This window comes from Marmota flaviventris, chromosome 9 (genome assembly GCF_047511675.1).
Source record: "Marmota flaviventris isolate mMarFla1 chromosome 9, mMarFla1.hap1, whole genome shotgun sequence".
NCBI classification, from domain to species: Eukaryota; Metazoa; Chordata; class Mammalia; order Rodentia; family Sciuridae; genus Marmota; species Marmota flaviventris.
In genome coordinates, this window is record NC_092506.1 from 3,137,141 (window position 1) to 3,163,485 (window position 26,345).

Below are 26,345 nucleotides of genomic sequence, written 5' to 3' on the forward strand. Positions count from 1 at the left end.
ACTTAGATTGGTCACTGTGTCCCTTGCTGCCCCCAACAAAGCCAGGCAGGCCCCCAGGGCTGAGCAAGGTGGGTGTCCAGGGATGCTGTCCTCACACACCTCCACCAGAGCATGCGTGTCGGTGGAAACGCAGCCTCAACAGCAGAGACCCCCGGGAGGTGGGTGCCACCTGCCATCCACTCCGCTGTCCCCAGAGTGGCCCAGGACACTGGACTTCATGAGGAACAGGTGGAGCCAGGTGTGCAAGGGGAGGGGAGTGGTTGATATCCACCCTAGCCAAAAGCAAGTGGTCATCTTGGGCCTTCAGCCCTCTGGCCATTCCAGGTAGACGGGGGCTGGTGTGTCCAGCAGGGGCCCTGGGCATCTTGCGTTTCAGGGCATCCTGACCATGATGCTGCTCTTCACTGGGCTGGAGCTGGGTGTCTCTGTTCTCTCTGCGGTGCTGTGCTGGAACCAGGCCCACTTGGACACACCTGGGGTGAGTCTGCAGCTGCCCAGACCTGGCCCTGTGACAGGACCTGTGGGTGGATGATCTTGTGTGACCACCACAGCCACTGTCAGGATGGAGGAAGGATACGGCCCTGGGGCCCATGCAGACAGCACTGACCACAGACCAGCTAGGCCACTCGGCTGAGGACTGGACGGGCACTGGGGCGGGGGCAGCACAGTCGGGGCGGAAGGACCAGGAGAGCAGCAGCTGAGGTCCAGAGGTCCTGGGCCACCTGTGCCCAAGCTGGGCGGCTGGGTTTGCCCCCCACCCACCTCCATGGACAAAGCTGGGTGGGCCACCTTCCCCACCCAGTGGCACTTGCTCTAAATTCCTTGAGATCGCTGCCTCTCTGCAAATCAGTGAAATACGCTCAACCCAGATTCTGTCTCAGAAAGAGATGGATCTGCTGGTCGGGGACATCTGAGATCTTGTTAAGGGACAGCCGGCTGAACCTCATGACAGGGGCTGTCACCTGCGCCTGCCAGGGCTTTGTGACCAAGCAGTGGCACAGTCAGCCGTCTGAGGGTTGCATGTCACAGGAGGAACTGGGATTGAGAAAGAGACACGGGGGGACCCGGGGCTCAGTGCTCACCACCCTCCCCTCCGGGTCCTCTTCCTGACTCAGAGGGACACCGTCTTCGCAGCAGCCTGTCCCCATCTGCAGGGCAGGCTCCCAGCTGTGCTCCCCGGGGAAACTCTTGGGGGAAGACAGAGAGGAACAGAGGGAAAAGGGGAGGGAGGGAGGAAGGAGAGCCAGGGGTCCCGGTGGCCTGAGGGTGGGCATTTAGGCCCACTGAAGACGCTCCCCAGAGGTGACCGAGGAACTCTAGAGCACTTTCTCCTTCCTCTAAGGAGCCTGTGGGTTCAGCGTGGTCCCTGGTGTGTCTCGCCATGGTCCACAGCAAGTGCAGAGGTGACCAACCTCTCAGGCCTCTGCCTGGACCCCAGGTGCTTCTGACAGACCCCAGAGAGCCAAGCTGGGCAGTCACCGTGATGACCATGAAGTGCCCCTGGGCCCCTCCTTCAAGGCCAGGTGGACTGCAGGACTTGGTGGGATGACCACGCAGACCCAGACGGTGGAGTCTGTCTTAGCACCGTGACCCCATCCTGGGCCTCGGGCAGAGCTCTCAGGGGACCTCAGGAACTTTCAGAGAAGCTTGCTTTGAAGTAAAAACATCTCTGACCGCGTATCTGCCTTCAGTCTCACCTTGCCGCTTTCCTTTTAGTCAACAGACACCGACGGAGGGAAAAGAATTTAGAGGAGTTGGAGAAGTCTTAAATGAGTACCGGAGAGGAAAACAGGGGTCACAGCAGGAAGCCCCGCAGAGCCTCCCTCCACACCGCGGGCCACCCAGGCACTGGCCAGTCGGCCTCTCCCTTTGTTCTTTTGCTGGCCACAGCCATGTCCCCCCAGGGCAGGACCTCGGGGCCTCTGCTGGGGATCTGAGAGCCAGCCTCTCCCCTGCTGCCCGGAGCCACGCAGAGCTCAAAGCGGGAGCTGCTCGGTGGCCCTGGTGCAGAGGCAGTCCTCCAGCCCCCGGGTGACCCCTCCGGCCGGAACCCTCGGGGCCTGAAATCAGTGCAGGGGATCAAGCACAGCACCAAGGACGGCGGTGGGGCCTTCAGAGCCGTCCTGGCCCCCAGGCTCAACCACACTCGGAACCTTCCTTCCCTCTCCCTGGGGGGCAGGGCCGGGCGGGGTCTGGTCGGGACCCACTGCACACCTGCCCCAGTGGGGCCCGCGCTGTGAGGACACCCCTGGGCCACGTGGGGACCGTCTGTCCTCCTTCCCTTCTTCCCTCGGTCTGTCTCCCAAGGCTGGGGGAGGAAGCCACCGTAAAGCCCGGGGTGAGCTGGGATAGGGCGGGAAGCCTGGTGCAGACCCAGGTCAGAGTGGCCACCATCCACCCCACAGGTCTCCAGGGCCAAAATCAGCCCTGGTTGGGACAGAAGGGGACCCTGGCATGGATGAGTTGATTTACCCTAAAATCTCTAATTCTCGGCTCTCCCTGTACCCCCTGGGCATGCAGGCGAAGAGACTGGGGCCCCAGTATCCCCTTCAGGGCCTGCCCCAAAGGCCTAAAGACCCCCACCAGGCCCCACCCACTAAAGCTTCCTCTACCTCCCAGTAGTGCTCGGGGTTGGGGCCCAGCCGTGGGCACAGGGACCTGGGAGACACTCACTCCAGCCACAGCACCACCCACCTGCGTCCTGGCAGATGGTGCCAACAGGCTCCGGAGGAGTGCGAAAGCGAGGCTCCCCAGAAAAGGCACGGTGGGGGGGGAGCTGGGGAGCACACGGTAGGGGGGCCCCTGGGAGCCAGCCAGGCCCCAGGGCACAGCGCTCAGGGCTGGGGCCCCTGGGATCCAGGCCCGGGAAGCGACTTGGGTTCATGATTCGATGCAATACTGGGGCTGAGGTAGCACTGCAGGAAGTGGGCCCCACTAGAAGGTCCTGGGGGGCAGCCTGGGGACTGTCTGTCCTCCATCCCGCCTTCCCTCTCCCTGTCTCCTTCTCTCGGCTCACGGCAGCTGATCCCAGGCTCAGAAACACAGGGAGGTCATGACCCACCCCAGCTGAGCTGGTTCTGACTGACCAGCACCTGCCACCTCAACTCCAGCTCATCCTCCCCAGCGCCAGCGTGTGTCCCCAGGCTGCCCCAGGGCCCTGTGCCCTCAGGGGCACCCAGGCAGGGCGTGGCCCACCCTGCAGCTGGAGAGCCGTTCCTGGGCGAGGCCCTGCTGAGATGCCCTGCTCTGCTGGTGCCACCACCTCACACTGCCTCAGCCGGGAGGACGGGACCAAGAGGGTCCAGCCTGCCGACTGGGCGAGGGCCAGCCCCAGTGGCCACGATCAGGAGGGGCTTCCTGGTTTAGAGCAAAGCAGGGAGAAGAGCCGCACACAAGGACAGCAAGGAAGGCCACCCCGCAGGAGACCACGGGCCAGTGGGCAGGGTCCAGGTTCCAGGCCCTGCTCAGGGCCCCCTCCGTTCCTTCCTGGTCAGCTCTCCCCTGCCTCTGGCCCTGGCTCCAGGGGGGCTCCGAGTGCGGCCTGGACACCCTGCTCTCTGGGCCGTGGGGCTGGGCTGGGGGATGGTGCAGACCCAAACCAGCTCCGCTCGTCCCCAAAGCCTCCTCTGCAGAGGTGGCTTCACGCTGCCTGGCTGGGAGGCCCAGGCTCCTGGGGCCCAGCCCTGCAGAGGGTTCCAGAACACAGGGTGTGGGGAGGAGGGAGCGGCTGCTCCACTCCACGAGTGGACTCAGGCACCCAGAGAGGGAGGCAGCCCGCAGGACGGGGACCAGGTGTGGACCAGGCAGCTGCCACTCAGCTCCGGTAGGCAAAGGTCAGGACACAGGAGGAGGCAGTGGCCTGGAGGTTCCTGCCCAGCGGAGACAGGGGCCGCCAGACAAGCCTCATCCCTGGACCTGCAGGACATGGGTAGGGAAGGTCAGCTCCCAGGTGCCCAGCAGGAAGCTGTGCAGGGAGCCCAGGCCAGGAAGGAAGGTGAGGGTGGGAGGAGGTCTCTCCCTGTCTCCACTCAGGACCCTGCTCTGCCCATGCCAGCCCCAGAGAGGCCCTCCTAACTGGCTCCGATGGCTTTATTTCAGCTTCTTTTAGAGGAATCAGATTGAAAGTTCCCTCTGCCTTTAAAACGATCAAGGCTGATTTGCCAAGTGGCTCCAGGTGGGGAGTGTCCCTGTCCTTGGTCACAGTGATGCCAGCGTCACAGTGAGCTGCGGGGAGGGAGGCCTCTGGCAGGCGCTGTCCGTCAGTCCAGGCCGTCGAGGTCCTTCTGTGCTCTCTTCTCCAGCTGCAGGACCTGAGGGGAGAGGCCGTGAGAACAGTGTCCAAGCACCAGCTGCCCCAACACACCCACCAGCACCGAGTTGGCCAGCCGTGTCCTCTGAGAACGCAGGTCACCAAGGAACCCGCACGACCCCAGCACAGGGAGCACAGTGTCCGGGGTGGCTGAGCAGGTGGGCACTGGCTCTTGCAGGATGCAGGGCATGGGCACCACCCAGTGACAGCACCTGGGTGTGGGCAGCAGAGCCCTGCCCAAGTCCCTGCTCCGCAGCCCGCCACCCCGTGTCTCCTGCTGACTTCCACCAAACCCCCAGGTCACTCCGCCAGGAAGCACATCTCCACTGCACTCAGCTGGACCCGGCATCTCTACCTGGCAACTGTGAAGTCCAGGGGCTCGTCTGGCCCCAACATCAGTGTCTTTCAACCTCGGCACCACGGATGCCAGGGACCAGCAATTCTCTGCTGGGAGGGAAGGCGTCCTGGGCACCATAGGCCATAAGCAGCGTCCCTGCAGGTCACCACTAGATGCCAAAGCGGGGACGCCCCCCTCAGTGATGACAACCCAAAGCATCTCCAGACACGGGGGCCAACCATCCCTGATGGGGACAGCCTGGCAGATGGAGGGCACGTCCGTCTGCACACCAGCTGCTCAGAGACCTGCGCCTCCTGCCAGGCTCTGGGCACGAAGGCTCCTTCTGGTTCGTCAAGCTCTAGTCAGCAGGGCACTTACAACTGACCACATGTCCCTGTGTGGACGAAGTGGCCACTTTCGCCTCTCACAGAGACGGGGCTGGGCACGGCTAACTTGCTTTCTGGGGCTCCTGCCTGGGGCCTGGCAAAAGGAGAGGAGAAGGAGCGCCCTTGTTTAAGTGACTATCAGTCCTTCCTTTATTCTGTTACTAACTGGAAAAAGAAAGGGGAGGGCGACCCACTGTCCCACAGGGACGTGGCCACAGGAAAGAAGGCAGCCGGTGTGGTGACGTCGGCACCACAGTGTCCACCGCGGTTGTCCCCTGCACATGGTGTGGCCCCAGCCTAAGCATCCGCCCGTGGACAGCTGGGCAAGGCAGTGTGGCACGTGGACCCCGTGGAATATCACCCAGCCTCAGGAAGGAAGTCCTTCCGGTGGGACCCGGCGAGCCTGCAGGATGTCATGTCCAGTGAAAGCAGCCAGGCCCAGCACAGGGGGACCACAGGCTCTCCCTCACACATGGAGGTGGAAAAGTCAAACTCATCAACAGAAGGGCAGAGCGGGTTCCTGGCCGTAGGAGGAGCAGGAGGTGCCGACCACAGGACGCGGTCAGGCAGGAGAAGGGGCTCTGGAGCTCTGTCCTGTGGCGCGGTGGCTGCCGCTAAGGTGCCACATCTCACACGTGGGCCAGGGGCAGATGCAAAATGTGTTCACCGCCCGGGGCCGGAGCCGTGAGGGCTGCGGGCGGAACAGCTTGCTCCGGCCAGTCCAAAACGGGCACGTGTCCAGAACGCCACGCTGTACACACCAACGTGTGTACGACTTTCGTCAAAATAGATCACAAGCAAAGCGCCCCCTTCACATCCTGCCTCCGTGCAGGACGGGCTCCGTGGCTCCCGGGGAGGCGGCCGCCGCACCCACCTGGTCCTCTATGCACCGGAACTGCCAGGGCCAGCGCGTGTTGTACAGGAAGGGCCGCAGGTCGAACCTGTTGTCGTCAGGGCTGTAGTTCTCTGCGTGGTAAGCGGGTGTGAGCGTGGTCATCTTGTGCCTGTTCAGGGAGTACCTCGAGAAAAACCGCTTCACCTTGTCGGCCACCTGTGGGCATGCGATGTGTGGGCGTCGAGGTGCAAAGGGGAAGAGCACCAGGCAGTGGCACTCTGTGGGACGAGGCGTGCACACAAGGCTGGTGGGCCACAGCCCCTCTCGGGGCCTTCCCTCAGGGCAGCTGTGGACACCAGGCAGGGCTGGCACTGGCTGAGGTGAACACGGCAGAACAGCCGATTCTGCCCCAGGAGGCCGGGGCAGCCACAGTCACCCCACAGGGTCCCAGGCAGCTCTGTGGGACTAGCACGCTTGTGGGCTTTGGCCCCAACAGCTCAAAACAGCGCTGTGTGCAGGATCCGACCTGGAGCCCCGGTGCTGCGCTCACAGGAGGCTGGGCCACCTCCTCGGTCACTGGGGAGGCTGAGCCTCTCTTGGTGACAAGGCAGACAAAGGTAAAGACTGGGCCAGGAGCCTAGAGCACACAGCACAGGTGGTATCTGGGAGGCAGGACGCTCGCCTGCCCCAGTGGGCCGGAGGTGCCTCTGTTCGGGTGCTCCTTGGGTGGCTCCGTCTGTGACACCATGCACGGCCTCACCTGCCGAGGTGTGCAGGTGTCTCTCCACATGCTGAGCAGCTTGCAGAACATGCTGTAGGGGCCCATCTTGGCAATCTTCCTGAGCCGCCCGAACACAGAGAGCTCCGTGTATGTCATCCCCATGTCCTCCTGCAGAGAGCAAAGGTCACTCCAGGCAACGGCCAAAGAGGGCAGAGAGGCCCACGGTTGAGGGCAGAGGCCCAGGGAGGTGAGGCTGCCTCAAGAGCCAGGAGTGGACACTGGCTTCATTTCCAGCTTCCACCGGCCAATCTGGAGGTGCAACTTGGCTTTTAGGACCGCAGGACAGTGCTGGGGCCACCAAGGATGTGCCTATGTCCTGAGCACTGGTTCCTGTGAAGGGGACCTTATTTGCAAAAAGGGTCTTTGCAGGTGTAACGAGGTCATGAAATGACCCTGGTGTCTGGTGGGTCCTAATCCCAAGACAGAGTCCTTATAAAGCGTCAGAGGAGACACAAGGAAAGAGGAGAGGCCATTCTGAGACAGAGGCAGGGACAGAGTGACGAGCGATGTGGCCACAAGCCAAGGGCACCCGGAGGCCCCAGAGCTAGAAGAGGCAGGAAGAGCTCCCCCCAGGGCCTTTGTGGGGTCTCAGCCCAGCCCCACCTTGATGCCAGATGTGGCCTCTGGAGTGGAGAGGCTATTGTTTTGGGGGGTTTTTTTGCAGAAATTGCCAACTGTATCTTAAAATTCATATGAAAATTTTAAGAACCCACAGTAGCCAAAATTATCTTGAAGAAACAACAAAGTTGGAGGACTCACACTTCCTTATTTCAAATCTTACCACAAAGCAACAATAGTCAAGATGGTGAGGAACTGGTGTAGACAGATGCAGAGACTGACGGAAGTGAACTCCAAGTCCAGAAATAAACCCACACATTCACAATCAACTCATTTCAACAAGGACGCCAAGACAATTCACAGGGGAAAAGAACAATCTAATCAACAAGTAGCGCCGGAACGCAGACCTTCCTCACCCCACCCACCGAAGCTGGCAGCCCTGCACTAGGGCCTCAACCTCCCCGAAGAAGACATGGGGCAGGTCTGGTGACCAAGAGGCTGCGGGGTCTGGTGATGTCCTTCAGCAAGGGCCCAACAGCCACCGGTCAGCATGAGGTTGCTCTAAACCAGAGGTCCCACCCTCTGTGAGGGATCTGCGTCCCTCAGCCTGCCATGGTGGTCCCCTCCCTACCTACTTTGTCACCCCTCTCCTGGGCCCCCCTCGCAGTGAGAAAGCCACCAAAGTGTCAAAGGCCAGGGGGGGACTGACGCTGGGTCCCTGAGCTTAGGCCGGGACGTGGCAAGGGTGCACGGGCTCCTGGGCAGAGAGAGGCTGTGAAGGAGCCCGCCCTGCCACACAGGCCATGGGGCGTGGGAGAAGCCTGCCACGAGAGAGCCCTTACCTCATCCGTCTGGGACACCTGTCCGTTGGCCAAGGGCTCCAGCTCCGCGGTGGCCGGTGCACACAGGATGCTGTGGCCAAGAACACGGGTTGGTCACCACAGTGTGGATGGGCTCCTGAGCCTTGGGAGGAAGCCCCAGGCCACCCGACCCGGCAGGTGGGCAGCAGGCAGAGCCACGCCAGGGTTTCCCTGGGCAGAGGCGAGTGGACGTTCTTGGGGCTTTGTGACCTGACCGTGATGGGCTGATGGCAGGAGGGCAGCCACGTGCCTCTCCTCAGCACAGTCTCACCTGGGGCCGGGCAGACCTGAGGGGTCCTGTGTGCTGCAGGGCATTTAGGAGCCCCCTGGCCTGCACCCGGGAGCTGCTAGCAACACAGCCTTGGGACAACTAAAAATGCCTCAGCCACTGCCCAATGCCCCTGGGGACAAGACTGCCCCAGTCCTCACTGGGGCAAGGAGAAGGCGGCCTGGGCCTGGGGAGGACGCAGTGAGCCGGACAGCCTGGATGCCAGTCAATTCAGCAGACGCCATAAGGGGCAGGTGCCTGCTAAGTACCCGCATCAGTCCCCCCGCCTTAGGTGGTGGGAGAAGAGTGGAGAGGACAGGAGGGCAGAGCCGGCCTGTGTAGGAAGCAGTGGCTTGGTCATGGGACCCCAGTGTCCGGCTGAAGGGCAGGACTCTTTCCCCAGGTGATAGGGAGCTACAGAAGGTGTCTGGGTGGTGGTGAGGGTGGCCCTGGGCTGGGCTGGCAAGACCCCAGTGGCTCAGGAGCAGCCGCTGTGGCGTGCTGGCGCACACTCACCCCTGCAGGGCGGGAAGCCGGAAGCGCTCCATGCAGAACTGGACGAAGGCCCTCAGGTCCGTCTTGCTGATCCCCCCTATGGGGTTGATGTCTGCGCTGGAGCAGTCGTACTTGGTGAGGTAGCCGAGGAGGCTTCAGGAGAGAGGGGGCGGGGAGACAGGGACAGACTGGCTGGGAGAACCCGAGATCCCCAGGGCACGCGGTCAGGCTGCAGATGCCACCAACTCTGGACATCAGCGGACTTGCTTCTTCCAGGAGCCTGGCGGGTTCCAGGCTCCTGGAGAAGGTGGCATAGCTGGGACAGACGGCCAAGGGGGCAGGGACTGCAGAGGCCTCACAGAGGCACCGGGAGGCCAGGACGTCCTCGCGGCTGGGAAGCAGATTTGGGAGTCGCCAGCATTGGCCTCTGCAGGCTGAGGCCGGAGGGACCTGGCCTCTGGGTTCCTCAGCCTTCTCTGTCAGCGTCTGTCACTGTCACAGCCTCTGACGTGCCACTCACCAGGACCTGGAGCCTGTAGGCCTCTGCCCACCTTGCCCGTGGCCGCCCCTTGCCGCCTCTCCTCCGCTCTGCCACCCACCCCTGCTTAGCAGCGCCACCACCCAGCCTGGAGCGGTCCCCGCGGCACAGACGGCTGCAGAGGAGACACCCTGCCTCCAGGTCTCGCGGCCCCACCTGCCATCACCTGTCTCAAGGCAGCGTCTTGTCCCCTCCCCACGTGTCACCCCTTGCTCCCCCCACCCTAGTGCGGTGCCAGTTCCTCCTCCTTCATGGGGAAAAAGCCTCTCAGAGTGGACCCTCACACCCCTCAGTGCCCCTCTGTGCCCTCCCGTGGCCCTCTGTGGCAGTGGAGGCTGGTGGCTCCCAGCAGAGCCTGCCCCTCGCCTGGTCTCTGCTCTCCTGCCTCACCGCCCTGCTCTGTCCACTGGCCTTTCCCGTTGGCAACTTAAAACAAGGAAATGTCCTCTCCTGTCCCCAGGCTGCCCAGCCACTCCTGCAGCTGCCCTCTCCTTCAAGTGTGACCCCTGGAAAGGCCTGTCTCGAGTCGCTGCACCCCCACCCCACCGTCCCCCCAACCTGCCCAGCAGGTCTTTCAGTCTCCCACGCTTGGCTTTCTAGGGGACAACGACAGCCTCTAATCCTGACATGGCCTCACCCCAGGGCTCTGTGTGGGCCCCTCCGTGAGCTGTGTCTGCCCCTCCCGCAGGCCTTTCCAGTCCCAGGGGGCCCCCGGCCGAGGGCTTCGACGGAGCCTCCCACCGCCCGCCCCTCGAGCTCTCTCTGCAGACACTGTGCACACGTGCCACATGCTGTTGTCTGTCTGCCTCCACCAGGGTGACACGGGGCAGGGTGACACGGGGCAGGGTGACACGGGCAAGGTGACACGGGGCAGGGTGACACAGGAGCTGCTTTTGTGTTTTGTTCACAACACCAAGAAGACCCACGACAGGGGACCACAGGGCGCAGTGAGCACACCCAGGCTGCGGAGCCAGGAGCACAGTCAGAGGCAGGAGGAACAACTAGAATTAAACACCCTTGAAGCTCAGCACTACAGAAATGTCCACCCGCGTCTGCCCTGGAGAGCGCAGGAGAGAGGGCTGTCGGGAGCGAGAAGAAGGAGTGGGGTACAGCAGGTAAAAACAGGCCCGGCACACTCAGGAGTCCAACGGCAGGCGGCACCGTGGGACCCTGTCATGGGACCCGACAGAGGAAGGTCGGCTCAGCGCGGGGCCCGTGTGCCTGGAGGAGGACGGAGCAGCGGGAGCTGGACGGGGACGGGCGGCCCTCAAACGCCCTGAGTGCGCCACCTTGTCTTCCCCACATTCACCCAGGACCTGTGAGTCTGGAGTGCGCCCCGCCCTGGGACGACGCTTGCTTCTTGGTAAAATGTTTAGTAACAAAAGAAAAAAGGAGGGCAGACAGCGTGGGGGGAGATGTCCAGCAACACCCTTCACAGACGGCCGCTCTCGTCCTCTCTGGGCAGCACGGTGCTCCCAGGACACCCCCGCCGTCAGCCCCCAGGAAACAGTGCCCTCCACACAGCACTGGGGCGACAGAGAGGCACGAACAGAACAGCACAAGGAGGGCAGGGTTTACCAGACACAGGGGACATAAATTAGGATCCAAAAGCTTAGAAAGTAGGACTTAACAGACATCTGCAGACTTGCAAGGGTGTAGAAAGATTTGACAGACTGTAGGTGAAGGGTGGGTGGGAAGGGGCGGGTGGAAGGGTATGTATGGGGGTGGGACCGGGGGACGGGGGGTGGGTGGGTGGATTGGAGGATGAAGGATGAGCAGATGGATGGGTGAGTGGGTACGTGAGTGGCCAGGCGCTCAGATGGATGGACAAATGGATGCATGGATGGATGGATGGACGGACGAGTGGTCAGATGTATGCATGGAATGGGAGACAGGTGGGTCCATTGATGGATGGACAGGTTGATGCAAGAACTGACAGATGGGTAGATGACAAAGTTCTTGAGATTCCTCAGCTGATAAGAGAAGAGCTGAGCGGCCTGGAGCTCACCTCAGGGAAGAGGGAACCTCGGCTGGGAAGACGGCTCAGCTCCCCCCGCTAAGCCTGAGACCAGCCTGGTTTATCTGGACAATGTGAGGAAGGGACTATTTTTCAGTCCATATAACAAATGAGCCGTTGAGTTTGGAGGTGAAAACTACAGGCAAAGAAGTGGCATCGGTCACCGTTGAATACCTAGGAGCAGCAGGCCCTGGATCAGGGTGGGGCACAGCCCCAGTGAGCATCGTGGAGGGAGGAAACAGGCTGGGGCAGGGCGGGCGGGCATGGGCCAGAGGGACAGCAACGTCCAGCCAATCTGCACCCTCCAGGGTCCTGACGTTCTGGGACACCACGTTGCTGTGGGCACCAGACTCCCCGAGCCATGGGGTAACACGGCTCCTCCCTGGGTGTTGTGTGGATATTGCGAGAACCAGCCGGGTGCTGGGGGAGGCTGCCTCTGGAGGCATGTCACCCTGAGATCAGGGATGTCCAGGAGCCCACCGCTGCACACCCGCCACACCACCATACCTCTCATCCACGTTGGCAGATCCGAGCACGAGAAGCCCCCCACGGGCGCCCCGGGACCAGAGGCTCAGCTGAGCAAACAGGTAGGCGAGGACCATCCTGATCCGAGCCTGGGCAACAGGAGGGAAGGAAGAGTCACCCAGCGAAACCCGGGACAGGTGTGCTGCACCCTGACCCCATCCCGGCCCAGGAGCAGGTCCCGGCAAGGCCTCCAGGGGGAAGCTGGCTCGGGGGCGTCCTCCTGCAGGGAAGGCCCCTGAGGCGTCCCGTCAGGCCAGCCTGCAGAGCTCTTAGGGGCCTGCTCTCCAAAGACGGAGGACCTGGGCCTCCTCATTCCTCACCACTGGCATTTCTGGAGGGGACAGGCCATCCACGCACAGGAGAGGGGACGGGGACATGACAGCCTGGAGCAGTGGCGCCTGGGGCCTCTTCTGCCTCCACTGATAAGCAGCACCCAACTCGAGGGCAGCAGCCCAAGAGGCAGGAGCAGGGCTGCTCTGATTGCCCCTGCACAGCCCTGCGCACCCCGAGCCCTCGCGCCCCTGCTCGCCCTGCGCACCCCGAGCCCTGAGCCCCCGTGCACTCCTGCTCACCCCTGAGCACCCCGAGCCCTCGCGCCCCTGCTCGCCCTGCGCACCCCGAGCCCTCGCGCTCCTGCTCGCCCTGAACACCCTGAGCCCCCGTGCACTCCTACTCACCCCTGAGCACCCCGAGCCCTTGCACCTCCTGCTCGCCCCTGCACACCCCAAGCCCCTCACGCTCCTGTACTCTCCTGCTCTCCCCGAGCCCTCGCGCACCCCTAAGCAACCTTGAACACTCTCACACACAAGCCCATGCTCACACACTCCTGCACATACTTTTGCATTCCCATACACAATCATGCCATGCTTGTGCCACACAGTAACACACACATGCCCATGTTCACTCCCGGCACACCCTTAATTATGAGCATGCTTGTGCTCACACACTCCTGCACACTCACAAGCACCATGGAAAACTCTCAAGCATGCACATGCCACCTATGCACACACATGCTCACACATGCCCACACACACATGCCTCCATGTGCTCACACATGCAGGAACAGAGACTCCTACTCTGGCACATACACTAACACACACGCACACACACTGCACACACATGTTCATGTGCTTGTGCGTACACTCCACGCACAGCTACACACACATAGCACACTCACACCCATGCACACACAACATATTCAGGCATATCCGTGCACACCTGTGCGTACACGCACACTCTTATAACCCTGTGCCCTCTTAGATGAGCACGTGCTCAGCCGGCAGCCGCGTCCTCATGCCTGTGTGGTTAGTGTCCCCAGCGAGGCACAAGGCTACTGACCCCAGCACCAGCAGTCCCCAGGGCTTCCTGTGCCCCACTCCCCTCAGAAGTGGAGTCACCTGCACATTCTGCAGGGCCAGGTTTTCCCTGCTGCTTCCTCCATGAACTGCAAATAGAGGACTTTTCCCCGTCACCAGGCGGAAGATGCCCAAGATGGCCTTCACAGCTGGGTCCATGTTGAGGCTGATGTGGTGGCTGGAAGGAGAAAGGACCAGCATGGGGGGCAGTGCGCATACGCACACCTGTGAAAAACACATTCCACTGGCCCTGGCCACCGTGCGTGACCCAGGGTATCTGGTGCATTCACGGCATCACGTGACGTCACTGTCATGCAGGTGCAGGGCTCCGGCACCTGGAAGCCTGACCCCGCCAGGGTCACTCCCGCTCCTCTCTGACTCTGGGCTCTGCCTGATGAGGACCTTCCACACAGGCAGAGCCACACGGAGGAGGCCTTCGGCAGCTTTTGAATCTGGGTTCCCGGCTCACAGTGACTTGAAGGCTCACACGCATGTGGCGCGGGTCGACGTGTGCCCTTCGTGTGGCTGAGTGACACTCCCTTTCCCACCGCACTCTGCCTCTTCCCTGTCTGCAGGTGGGGCTGGGCTGTTTCTGCCTCTCGGCGACCGTGGGAGCTGAGCCGTGGTCATTCCTGTTCCAGCCCCTGCTCAGGCCCCTGCTCCTGTCTCCTCCACTACACCAGGGGTGGGACGGTGGGACTGCTGGGGGGGCAGCCTTTAGCGGAGCTCAGCAAATGGGGCGCGGCGGCTCCTCCTTTCTCCCTAGGAGTCAGCGTAAGTGGGCCATTCTGAACGGCCACGCCTCGCCTTCCCCACCATCCTCGAGGAGAGCTGCCCGAGGAGGAGGCAGTCAGGGCAGCCTGTGAGCAGGTGCTGGGGGGAGGGGCGGGAGCCATGCCTTCCGTAGGCCACTCCTGTGCCCTGGTGCTCACTGGAGGTGAGGAGGCTGCCCTGGGCATGGAGGAGGGAAGGAGGCGGAGACGGGAGGCTGTCGAGGACCAGGGAGGGCAGAGGACTGGCTCAAACCAAGGGCAGCTAGACCCACTGAGGGACAGTGCAGCCACGGGTGTCCACAGCTGGCTCCTGGCCACCGCTGCCTGCCTGTGCTCGCACCACCGAGTCTACCTTCCGATCTGCTGGGCCAGCTCTCTGGCCCTGCTGCAGGTCTCCTGGGAGGAGTTCTCGCTGGCCATGTAGCAGGTGGTCAGCAGGCGTCCACAGAGCTCCCGGGGGTCCTGGGGGATGTAGCTGTTCTGGTTCAAGATGGCCTGGACATCGGCCAGCACTTGCTGATCTGAAAACCACCAGATCAGAAAGAGTAGAAGTCGCTGTGAATGTCCAGCCAATCCCAGGCTATCCCCAGGGAACTCAATGGAATCCCAAGACATCCCCGGGCACCTGCACAGTCCCCAAAACGTGTTCCCCCCACAGGGCCTCACTGTCACGGACGGCAACAGGCTTAGTCATGAGGACTCTGCAGTCAGAGCCACAGCAGCAACAAGCCCAGGAAAGGACCTGAGTGTCCTGCTGTCCCTGGGCTCTGACTTCTGCACACGGCCACAAAGCCTCCTTCACCCACTATGCCACGACCGCCCACCCCGGAGCTCCCGGGTCAAGGACATCACCTACTTCCGTCCCTCACGGCCTCGCAGACCTGGAAGCACATGGAGTAGACGAGGCAGGCAGTGGCCGCACTGTCCACACCACCGCTCAGGGGCAGGAGAAACCCGGCCTGAAACGGGCCAGCCGGGCACAGGGTAAGCCAAGCTCCCGACACACAGCAGCGTGCCCGAAGCGCAGCCCAGCCCTGCCCACCGACAGGCCTGACAGAGGGCTCCGCCTGGTAGGAAAATGCCCACCACGTGCAGAAGGAGGGAAGGTGTTCGCGGGCCTGAGCTGACTCTCCACAGGGCATCACAGACCAGCATGGCCACAAACTAGCACAACGTGGGCCTCGGAGCTCCGAACGCCCAGACAGTCCCGCCAGGCTCCCGTGGCCAAGCCGGCCGGGCCCACTTGGCGTCCAGCCAGTGCAGACGGCTGCGCCAGGCAGCACCTTTAGCTGCATGCACAGAAAAGAATCCCAAGCCTGTCCCAGACTGACGCAGGCCACCCAGCAGAACAAGCAGTGGACACGGGGCACCTACCTGGTGGCTTCGCCTCAAGAAATCCCAGAGCCAGCAGGCGGGTCCGAGGCTGCAGGGCAGTAAGAGCGCTGAGTCTGGGGCACCCGAGCAGCCCACCTGCGCAGGTTCCCCGGGGGAGATCTGCCCAGCAGGGCTGGCTCTCGCCAGGCCCCGGCCTCCATTGCAAATACCTGATGGGAATTAGGGCTTCTCAGGTCTGAAACAAGCCTGGGAGACACGTATCACTAGTGTCCCCTTTTGAAATGGGGACACCGAGACTCAGAGGACGGCACCTTTGTGCCCAAGGATGCAGCTCAAGGACACTACTGGCCCAGGAGATGAGCTCAGTCTCTCCAGCTCCAGCATCCAGACCCTCGGCCCCAATGAGGCAGAGTCCTGGAGCCCAGCGTCCACCCCAGGCTCTGAAGACCCACTGGGCGCACGCGGTGCCACCCCACCCCAGTGCAAATGGCGGCAGCTGCTGGGCGACGCGGCCACACGAGTGAGGGGATCCCTGCCGGGGGCTGCCCACCTGATCTCCTCCTCCGGCCTGTGGTATTTCCACTCCAGGGGCTCAGAGACGGGCTGCAGCAGGTCCTCGTGGCACGAGAGGGCAAAGTCCACCTTCACTCTGGGGTAGGGGCTCACCCTGCTGGCCTGTTGATGGACGTTCAAGACAAAGTGAGGTCCCCCATCAGGAAGCCGGGGAACAAAGACCAAGCCCTCGGGGAGACTGGGAGGGCTGGAACCCGAGCAGCAGGCGGTGGCCAGCGCCGGTCAGGGCCCAAGACATGGCAGCCGCTCCCTGCTGGTGGGAACGGAAATGGTGCAGGGCTCAGGAACAGCCTGGCAGCCCTGGGGCTACACAAGAGTCACCACACGAGCCCCCGGGGTCACTCCTGAGTATGTGACCCAAGGGGACAGACATGAGTGTCCCAACACCTGCATGTGGACGTCAGGCAACACTGTTCCTAATGGACACAGGCTAGTGCCCCAAGTGCCCTCAGTGGTGGAGGGTGAGCACCAGGGTCCCTGCCCGGGTGGAGCAATACGCAGCCGTGAGGAGGAGCGCGGCTCAAACATGTGCCCTGCCGCAGGCGAGTGGAGCTCTGCTGGTGACGGCAGCAGGTGTGAGGCTACGCCTGGTCTGACCCCACCCTGTGACGTGTGCGGGGTAGCAGGTCCTTGCAGACAGAGGCTGGGGACGGGGCAGGGTGAACACTCAGGGGACAGCTGCTGCCCGGGGTGCTGGAGATGCTCTAGCATCGACCCCACGTTATGCGACTCCAGGAATACAGGGAAACCCCACGGGGCTGGGCTGGGCGGGGGACAGGTGTGGGCACCGCGCCTCGTAAGGCGGTTTCCAAACAGCGGCTGTGCCCACGTTGAGCTGCACACTTCTGGGCTGCCTGCAGAGTCGCCCAGTCACAGTGACCACTGGTTGGTGGCCTGTGGGTGATGGCATCTTAGGAATGTGGGGTTGGGTCCTTGGCCATAGGACTGGGGGGCCAGGGCGAGGGACCGTGCTCACCTTCAGGAGTCCTGGACACGCTGGCTCACCCCGGACCTCACCCTGGCTGTGCTGCCTGCCCGTCCTGCCTGCCCTGGCTGCTGCCCCCGTGTGGGGCCTTCTGGCTTCCCAGGCTGCTCCCATGTCTGTCCCCGTGTCACAGCCCCCAGGGGCCAACCCTCAGCCTCTGCTGCCCTGACCTCACCGTGCTGCCCGCGCCCAGGACTCAGGCCGGCCTCCAGGTCCTTCGGCCCCTCCGCAGCCCCGAGCTCCCGCTGCATGTCCACACCCTGCAGCTGCCCCGCACAGCTGCAGTGAGCCCTGGCCACCTCCCGGGCCCCTTCCAGGACTGGGCAGGCTCCCCGCAGGGGCTCGCTGAGCACTCACCGCCAGGTTTCGGGAGGAGATCTCTGCCCTGTAGCTCCTGACGTCCTCCAGGTCCAGGGTGGCCGTCAGCACCTCCTGGGGAGATTCCAGAGAAGCACGTTTCCTTCCGTTTCTTTCCCCTACATGTAACTGCCTTGGTCACTGTGCTGTGTGGACGAGTCACATCTACAGAGAGCCTGGGACCTGTGACTCCTGGGGCCCAGGGACAGGGTGAAAAGCATCCTTGCCAACCTAGACCCTTCCTCTGTTTCCACCAGAGCCTCTGCTGCTTTCAGGCCCTGGCTAGTGATCCACCAATCCCAGCATGAGACGCAACTCTGCCAGTAAGCACATGCAGGGACTTCCAGGGAAGCGCCTTTCTTGTGCAAAAGACACTCTGGACACAGCCAGGTGGAGATGAGATGGCTGGAGCTGCTGCGGCCATCCTATGCCCATGAGCAGAGGCAGCCTGAGAAGGAAACCAACACGGGAAGGTGCAGTGGGGCCTGGCAGAGGTGGAGCCAGAGCCCTGGCCACCATGCCTGGGCCCTGACCTGGTGAGCCTGTGTCCAGGAGGTCACCTGCTCTGGCTCATTGTGGAGTCTGCTACTTGTGACATGGAGCAGAAAAGAGGTTTTAACTCAGATATCATTCCTTTCTTTATGAACAGACATCACAGTCACATGACATTCCTAGAATCTGACACTTCAAACACAAGCATGGGACAGCAACAACAGCCTCTGTTCCCCATTGGGTGACGTGGGACACTGTGGTCACCTGGCTGGCCCCTGGCTCCCTCTACCTTGAACAGTGGGCCCTACTCAAGCTGGAAGACACTCATCAAGAGGAAGCAAACTAGGGGTCCCCATGCCCCGGGGCTCTCTGCTATCCCCTGAAAGGACGGGGGGCTGGGGCTGGCCCGAGGCCCAGGGTTCCATCCCCAGCACCACAGAGAAGACCCCGAAGCACAGGGAGGCACAAGCCACAGAGAACCAGGGCCGCATGGTGCCTTTTTCATGAAAGGTGACCCGTCGCACCGGAGTATCCAGGGAGCCAGACACCTGAGACCAGAACTGAGGGGTGAGGGCCTGGCAGGACGGACAGGCCAGCTGCCCGCAGCGAGGGCGCCGGGTGGCTCTGAGAAGCTGGCTCGTGGCCCGGAGTCACGGAGGGCAGCCTGGAGGCCCAGCCTCTGCGTTCAGCCTGAGGACGGCTCTGCCACACCCCGTGCCGCAGGCCGGTCACTCTCTCCTGCCTGTCCCTGAAGCTGTGGACAAGGTCAGAGGTGGGAACTGTAGTAGCCGGGGGATTCCACGCGCTGGGAATCACCTCCTTGCTCAAGGCAGATGCCGAGGATTATCCGGGGGCCGGGAACTGCAGGGCCTCCAAGGTGCCAGCCAGGGGTGGGCTGCAAAGAAGCCTGTGGCTTGGACATGTGGACAGGCTCTCGGCCAGGCCACCTGACTGGCAGGCAGTGCCCAGCATTCCTGCAGTAGGAGGGGCCTGAACCCATCTTTCCACCTATGCTGTGGTTAGCGCCAACTGACCAGGCCTCCAGGACGCTGCCGCTTGGAAAGCAGAACTCGGAGGACATGCCCAGAAGACCCCAAGGGTAGAGGAAGGTCCCCAGGCACCAAGCAGAGACTGCCAAAGCTGGCCCAAGTGCTGTGGGCAGGAAACCCCCCAAACACGAGGGATTCTTCTTGGGGTGACCTTCACAGGCTGCTGTGAGGTGCGTCCCCCTGAGAGCCCGAGGCGGCTACAGGAGGAGCCCGCTTGCTGCCCGGAGCGCAGAGGAAGCATGGCGGCCTGAGCGCTGCTCACACCTCACGCCCGCCTGGGCGGTCCCGGGAGACTCCGCACACCAGCCTCTGTGAGCTGCTCCCACGGCACAGCTGCCCAAGGCAGCGCCAAAGACTCGAGGTGAGCCTGGACCCTCCCCAGACCCTGCAGGAAAGGAACTGACATCTAATGTGACTCAACACACTGTCGTGGCCCCGCGAGGCTGTGGACCTTCTCTGAGCGGTGACCGGCTGCAGCGAGGTCCAGCTGCCGTCTCTGCATGCCCTCGGGGTGGTAAGGGCACTCGTGAGCACCCTGGGCACCTGGCCCTCACCGCTGCCATCTGTGAGCTCAAAGAGCCCCTGCCCCACCAGAGGGATGGGTCTCCACTGCTCCCTGGAGCGCAGGGCACTGTGGGTGAGACCTCATGTTAACACGCACTGTCCTGGAAAACCGCGCACCTTAAAGGACCCCTCTGTTCCAGGGGACAATGTCCTCAGCCAGACACAGGGCCCTTAGTCTCCAATATGGCACCGGGCTCCACGCCTGTCATCCCTAAGAAGAGGTTTCCGTCCACCTGCTGAGAGTCACTCCAAGGAGCCCCTCGCATCCCGCAGGGCACAGCATCGCCCAGCCCCACATCTCCACGGAGCCTGTCCAGCGCCTGCGGCTCACCATCGGGTGAGTATGGCCTAGGTTCAACCCCTGTGGCCTGTGGCATGGCCCCCAGCCGTGCATGTGACCGGCAAGCTGTGCCCAGCTCACTCTTGGGTGCCCAGCCAGCAGTGCCCAGGCACAGTCCTCCCTCACCACCCACAGGTGGGCCACTGGGACAGGTGCCCCTGAACCAGGCACCAACCCGGGAGGTGTGAGACCACCCTCTGCACCACGCTCATTACCACGTCGTCCAGCGAGAACTGGGACCCCTGGGCGAAGATGCCCCCGTTCATGGCGATCAGGGCACAGCCGTCGTAGTACAGCCGGTCGCCATCGCAGCCCTTCTGGTTGGCCAACAGGTAGATCCCGCCGTTCTGGAGAGGCAGAGGGGAACGGTCAGCGGTGGTCATCGTCCTCACCTCCACAGGCCCCACGGGGGAGGCCTGGCCGTGCCAGACTCTCCCTGTCCCACCCATGTCACCCAGAGCTCCTCCCCACAGCGCCTGTGGCAGGACGGCCCAGCGGCCGGGGTCCTCGTGGACCCCCCCGCCGCGGGCTGTGGGCAGCATGCCTCCACTCCCCACAGTGAGGTGCACTGACCCCAGTGCTCGGCCTGGCAGAGCCCAGGTTCAAGCCCACGGCAAGAAACCTGTCGCAGGAGTGACAAGTGCCTCTGTCCCTTGCTGTGCTCAAGTGCCCACTACAGTGGCCGACACGAGGACGCTCCTTTGTGTATTCCCTGAAACCAAGGACAGATGACATGTCCCGGCTCCCACCAACCAGAGGTGTTGACAGAGCCTGATTCCCAGGGGACCATGAGGGCTAGCAAGGCCACTCAAGGGAGCCCCAGGACGACGGCAGCCTGTGCTCCCTGAGTACAGGCCGTAATCATGGCCCCAAATTCCCACTATGCCTGGCCGGGCCCTGCCCTAGGTGCCAAGGCTGCAGAAGGCTCTGGGCTAGGGCTGGCCTGGGCAGTCCACCAGCAGCCCCTTCCAAGCCTACCTTGGTGGTGGCCATGGTCACCAGGTCCACCCTGGCGTGGGCTTTGCGCAGGACATGGTGGCTGCCTGAGGCATTGGTGATGATCTCCACGCCGTCCAGGCCCATGTCCACGTGTGGGCTGTGGCAGAAGCACAGAAGACCAGCTGGGCTCCTTCAACTGCCCCTGGCAGCCCCTCCAGTTACCCCTCAGCAACTCAGCACCCTGCAGCTGTGACCCCAGGACATCTGCAAACCCCAGGTCCTCCTGCTGGTCCACGTGAGGTCATGGACTGGATAGCAGAGGGCCCAGCTGACCTGTGTGGTGTCCAGAGCTCCTCGCAGATCTCGCTCCCAATGCAGGTGTCCTGGGTGGCCAGCACCGCGTCTCCAAATGGCACCGTCTCCTGCAGGTGGAGAAGGCAGACTCAGCGGCCATCCTGTCTGGGCTGCGTACTGACCCCAGCACTACACGTCCCAGGAGACCTCTGCGAGGGCCACCACGCTGAGCCAAGCCCACCCTGGGTCGTCCTCAGGCCAGGGTCTGCCGGCCCAGGGCTCCTCCTCTGCCGATCCCTAAGGGTCTCGAGTCACCCCAGGCACAGCCACAGCCGTGCTCTGAGCCGCTGTGGCTCAGGGGCAGGGCACTGCTCTGACTCACAGCCCCGAGCTCCGCTTCCACCCTCTGGACACTGTCACCAGCCAGTCTTCCCATCCCCTCCTCAAGGGGACTGCCCTGACCCCTTCCTGTCTCTGTCCTTGCTCCTCGGCCACCACGAGGCAAGCAGCCACCTCTCGCACAGGCCCAAAGCAACCAGGAGGAGCCTCTGGAGCCGAGCGCAGAACAGGTCCCCCTTCACGCCGGTCGCCTCAGGTGGGTGTCCAGCAGGGAAGCTGGCCAAGGACTGCCTCTGCCCTGCGACCACGGCAGCTCACCCGCCCCCTCCTCATCCAAGAGATGCAGCAGCAAGGGGACACCAGAGCCCCTTCCCCGGGGACTCAGTGGAGATCTGACACAGTCCTCCCAGGGGTGAGGGTGCAGAGGCCAGGTCCTGCCTCGTGGAGGGAAGGAGAGCAGCGGTGGGGGTGGGGGTGGGGGTGGGGAGAAGCGACTCCCAAGACCCCACTGCGCTCGGCACCAAGTCCCTCCTTGGTTTGCCTCTAACGCCAGCCGCGGAGCCTCCTGTGACTCTGTCCGTGAGCTCCCGCCCACGCAGCCCGCCGTTAGCTGGCAGAGGTGAGTGTGGCTAGGAGGCGAGTGTCCAGGGCAGGACTCACCTGCTGAGTCAGGTCCTGCAGCATCCGAGGGAGGAAGTGCTCCTCTGTGTGCCTGGAAGGGAACACTGCAGCTCTGAGGCCGGAAGGGACACGGACGGAGCACGGCCTCCAGCCTGGACAGACGCACACGGCCCCCAGCCCAGGTGTCCCAGGTGTCCACAGAGCCCGGCAGCCCTCCACGGCACTGTGACTCCTGTCTAAGGTAAACAGGACAGCAAGGAGCAAAGTGGACGGCTGCCTGGGCGCTCCTCCGGGGCAGCGGCTGTGCCTGTGGGCCTGAGCTCAGCAGCTCCATCCTGGGGGCGTGGCTCTCTAGTGCAGCGTTCCCAGCCACAGCCCGTGACGGAAAGCTCCCGTGCCATTAGCCCGCATGCTGACCCATGCCATCAGCTCCCGGGCCGTTAACCCGCACGCTGACCCATGCCATCAGCTCCCGGGCCGTTAACCTGCACGCTGACCCATGCCATCAGCTCCCGGGCCGTTAACCCGCACACTGACCACGCTGTCAGCTCCCATGCCGTTAACCCGCACGCTGACCCATGCCGTCAGCTCCCGGGCCGTTAACCCGCACGCTGACCCATGCCATCAGCTCCCGGGCCGTTAACCCGCACGCTGACCCATGCCATCAGCTCCCGGGCCGTTAACCCGCACGCTGACCCATGGCTTTGGTGAGATGGTGAATGATGCTGCACATTCACAGGATGGGCAGGGGCCAGGGCAGTGGGCTGGGAGGCCCAGAAGGGCACCAAGGGTGGTGGTGGACACACTGTTTACACCCTAGCTTCAGGTGGGCTCACGAGATGCACCAGACAGACGTGCCATCCTATAACGAGCACTCCTGCCCCACCTGCGGGTCCCGTGATGGCCACGTGGCTGCACCAAAAGTCTCCTCCCTTCCTTCTTGGTCCAAGCAGACACCCAGTGAGAACCTGGTCAGGAAGTGCACCTGCCCAGGGCCCTCCCCACTCCCGCCCAGGGCCAGCTCCGTGGCCCCCTTTGCAGGTGGCTCCAGGCTTCTCGCCCTGCTTTAGGGGGCTGGGACATCACAATCAAAAGTCACTGGTGATGCTGCCTCAGCTGGCCCGACGGCTCTGCTAGGGACGCCCTCCCTGCTGTGGCATCCTCTGCTTGTCCTCCCAGAGGATCTCCCTGCGGAAGCCTTGGAGGGCACCTGAGCCAAGAAACCACTCTGGCCATGCTACGGTGAGCGTCCATGGCCCCGGGGGCCTCAGGGCTCCTACGGTGCTGCAGTCATGGGATGCTGGGGCTGGGAGTCTATCCCAGAGCATCAAGACAACGAGCCGCTGCTGAGCCCTCAGCAGGCGGAAGCAGGGCCTGGTGACTTCCCCGTGAGGCTCTGCGGTGGCACCTTGAACCTGACGCACTCGGTGCTGAAGCAGGCTGTGATGACCTGGCCGTTTCACTGTCACCATCTGGCTGTTCCCACAAGGTAAACCTCCTGCCTTTTCTAACTGCACCAAAATGCAAGCTGTGGCTGCTCCAGCGCAGTGTCCCGGCCACCCCTGCCACAGGCAGAGCGAGATGGGCACTACTCTGGAGGGTGCCATGGGACAGCAGGGCACTCATGTGACAGAAGAGGAAAGGGAATGAGCTGTGCCTGCTCCCAGGACAGGTGGGTCCCAACAGCAGCCTCAGGACAGCGGGCAGAAGTCGGCCTGCAGACGGAGCCGGGCCAAAGAGTAGGAGAGGTGCCAGGGAACCCGCTGCACAGGAGAGTGTTAGGGATAAACAGCAGGAAGAGCAACGGATGAAGAGACAGCAGGTCAGAGAGAGGGGAGAGACGGGGAGGCAGGCGGGGCGTGATGTGCTCAGGACTGAGGTCCCCGAGGAAGAGGACAAAAGCAAAAGAACAAGACCCTGAGTGCAGAGACCAAGCAGACCTCCCTGAAGTGACGGCATGGAGCCAGACACTCAGTCCCCATGGCAAAGGAGAGCTGTCCCTGGACCTCAAGGAGATGGTGACACCCCAGGACTCCTAGCAAACAGCCGGCCCCCACGATAGCAAACCCGGCTGGCCGGAGCCTCCCTCTAGCATTCCTTACGCAGAAGGGCCAGCGCGTGGGGGCCTGGAGGTGGGCCCTCAGAGCAGGCCAATGCACACGCCTGGGGGAGCAGGTGCCCTGTCGGAGCCCAGGTGTGTGCCCTGGCCCTGACCCACGGTCCACCGGGGCCCTGGCTTGCTCTGGAACTTGGCATTGGCAGAGCTGCCCCGCACACTCTGTGAGGGAGATCCTCCTGAGGCCGCCCGGTACACTGAGTGCAAGGTGGATGGATGGCCAGTGGCCACGGGAGCCCCTCACAGGAGGTCAAGAAGCCAGTGACCACCCACGCGAGACCCCTCTCCAGCAGCAGCAAGCCAAAGGGCAGTCCTGGAGCAAGTCACAATCATGAAGAGAAGTTCTTTGTCACCTAGAGCTCTTTCCCAGGACCTGCCCAGCAGAGACGGGGACACTGTTCTAGAAATGTGGCCCCCGGATGTTGGCGTGAGTATGGAAAGGAGGGGGATCGGCAGCCCCTGACCGGGAGACCAGGGTGATGAACAGAGCCAGCCGAGACGCACAGAACCCACTAGGGCATCGGCAGCAAGGCACACTCGAAAGCCACACGCCTCGTACGCAGGAACACCAGCCACCGGAAACCCCACGTCAGCGCCTCCGCCCACCTCGGAACACAGGGACCCTGTAACGAGGAGAGGGACCGGGCTCCTCGAAGGGCGCGCTCACCTTCGGGGTCTGCAGGTCTGGGGTGCTCTGGCTGCCTCAGCAGTGAGCCCCTACCCAAGGCCAGGGAGGCAGACAGCCACCGTCAGAGCACCAGATGGCCCTCCCCAGGAGGGAGAAGGATCACTCAGGATGTCAGCAGGCTGACCGAAGACCTGACGCTGCCCACTCAGGGCGCAGTGTCACCTGACGTGACTGCCCACCACTGACCCCGGCAGCCTGGCTGCGCTGTGATCAGCAGACTGAAAGGTCACGCTGAGGTGACGGGCAGCCAGCTCCTGTGTCCATGACCCGGACCAGGACCAAGGAGGTGAAGGCCTTTATTCGCATCCAACCAGCGGCCACCGAACTCACCGGCTCCTGGACCACGGGGTGAACCAGCGCAGCTCCCGGTAGTTGGCCTCGTTGGCCAGGGCCATCTTGGGTCTGATGAGCAGGATCCGCCTAGAGACAGGAACGGGCTCACTCGGCGCTCTGAGCCACCACCACAGAGGACTGGGCACCGCCACACAGAGCCAGCCCGAGACTGCAGCCCCAGACAAATCCCGTCCCTGCAAGGCAGGCCCTGACAGCCCCACCCACCCAACGGGCAGCCCTGGGGGGCTGGGCTTGGCAGGTGCCCTCTGCTGGACATGGACCAGGGGTGCGAGGAGACACCCTGCCTAGCCCAGTGTCCAGGTAGCACACAGGCCCCAGGGCCCACCCTCTGGGGTGCATTGGCCCCACTGGGGATACCTCCAGGGGAGTCTCCGGCACGGGTCCACCAGCTCCAGCCCAGAGCAGGGAGCGGCCCAGGCCACCCTCCCCGGGGCCACCCACCTGTTGAGAAAGATGACTCGGCAGTTGTAGCGGACATTGCGGTGCATCACGGGCCTGCAGAGGAAGAGGCCATGTGTCTATCCTCTTAGGAAAGCCACATGTGGAGGGCGGGCCACGCGGACCCCAAGCCACTCCAGCTTGGAAAGCTGCAGTTTGCCACGAGCTAATCCACTGTGAGTGCCAGCGCCAGTCAGTGCCAGTCGGTGCCAGTCGGTGCCAGTCGGTGTGACTCTAGACCCTGTTTGCATAGGCACACACCCACCGTCCCCAGCACGACCTCAGGCACCACGACTTACTTGTGCTGATGGAAAGTGGCCACCCGTGGGCGCACGGAGTCCAACAGAAGCACATGAACTGCAAAGCCAGGCCCAGAGCTCTGGGGCACACCAGGCGGCAGCAAAGCAAGCCCCTCACCTGGGCCCTCTGCAGGAGGGCCCTGACCCGGGCCCTTGGCAGGAGGGGCACCCAAAACTGGACAGGACAGCACTCTGACCCACGGGCCCATCACCTCCCACAGGCCTTGCTCAGGAAAGCCAAGCAGCAACAGACCTCTGATTCTCTGTCCCTGGGACTTAACTTGTGACCAGGACGCGAGGCCATTTCAAGCTGGTCACTGAGGACACTCTGAAACTGCGACCCCTGACACTCTGCCCAACTGGCCCATCAAAACCCACATCGGACCACCCAGAGACGCTGCCTTTGCTCGGGGCTCTGTGTCCCGTGACCTACAGCCCCTCAGCCCTCTCTTGGCCTTTCTGTGACCTGTGACACCAGGGCAGCGTGACCTGGGGCTTGGGTGCTACCCACATTAGCAATCACGA

General features: G+C 63.0%; 1 protein-coding gene across 5 annotated transcripts in view; it reads right to left on the bottom strand.

Annotated features, from left to right (window-relative positions):
• Nucleotides 1–4,071: 4,071 nt before the first annotated feature.
• Nadsyn1 (NAD synthetase 1) overlaps nt 4,072–26,345 on the bottom strand; it is a 28,603-nt gene continuing 6,329 nt past the window's right edge. For 4 of the 5 annotated variants that reach the window (XM_027944246.3, XM_027944248.2, XM_027944249.2 and 1 more), the window contains 18 exons: nt 25,525–25,578; nt 25,060–25,149; nt 21,965–22,016; nt 21,005–21,093; nt 20,711–20,828; nt 19,948–20,079; nt 17,288–17,362; nt 15,923–16,047; nt 15,412–15,460; nt 14,894–14,996; nt 14,390–14,558; nt 13,307–13,442; nt 11,892–11,998; nt 8,851–8,982; nt 8,049–8,118; nt 6,628–6,756; nt 5,907–6,083; nt 4,072–4,310 (listed from right to left, as the gene is read on the bottom strand). In XM_027944246.3, the coding sequence (XP_027800047.2) occupies nt 4,260–4,310; nt 5,907–6,083; nt 6,628–6,756; nt 8,049–8,118; nt 8,851–8,982; nt 11,892–11,998; nt 13,307–13,442; nt 14,390–14,558; nt 14,894–14,996; nt 15,412–15,460; nt 15,923–16,047; nt 17,288–17,362; nt 19,948–20,079; nt 20,711–20,828; nt 21,005–21,093; nt 21,965–22,016; nt 25,060–25,149; nt 25,525–25,578 (1,858 nt within the window). In that variant the 3' untranslated portion in view covers nt 4,072–4,259. The other variant, XM_027944250.2, reaches the window with a different exon arrangement.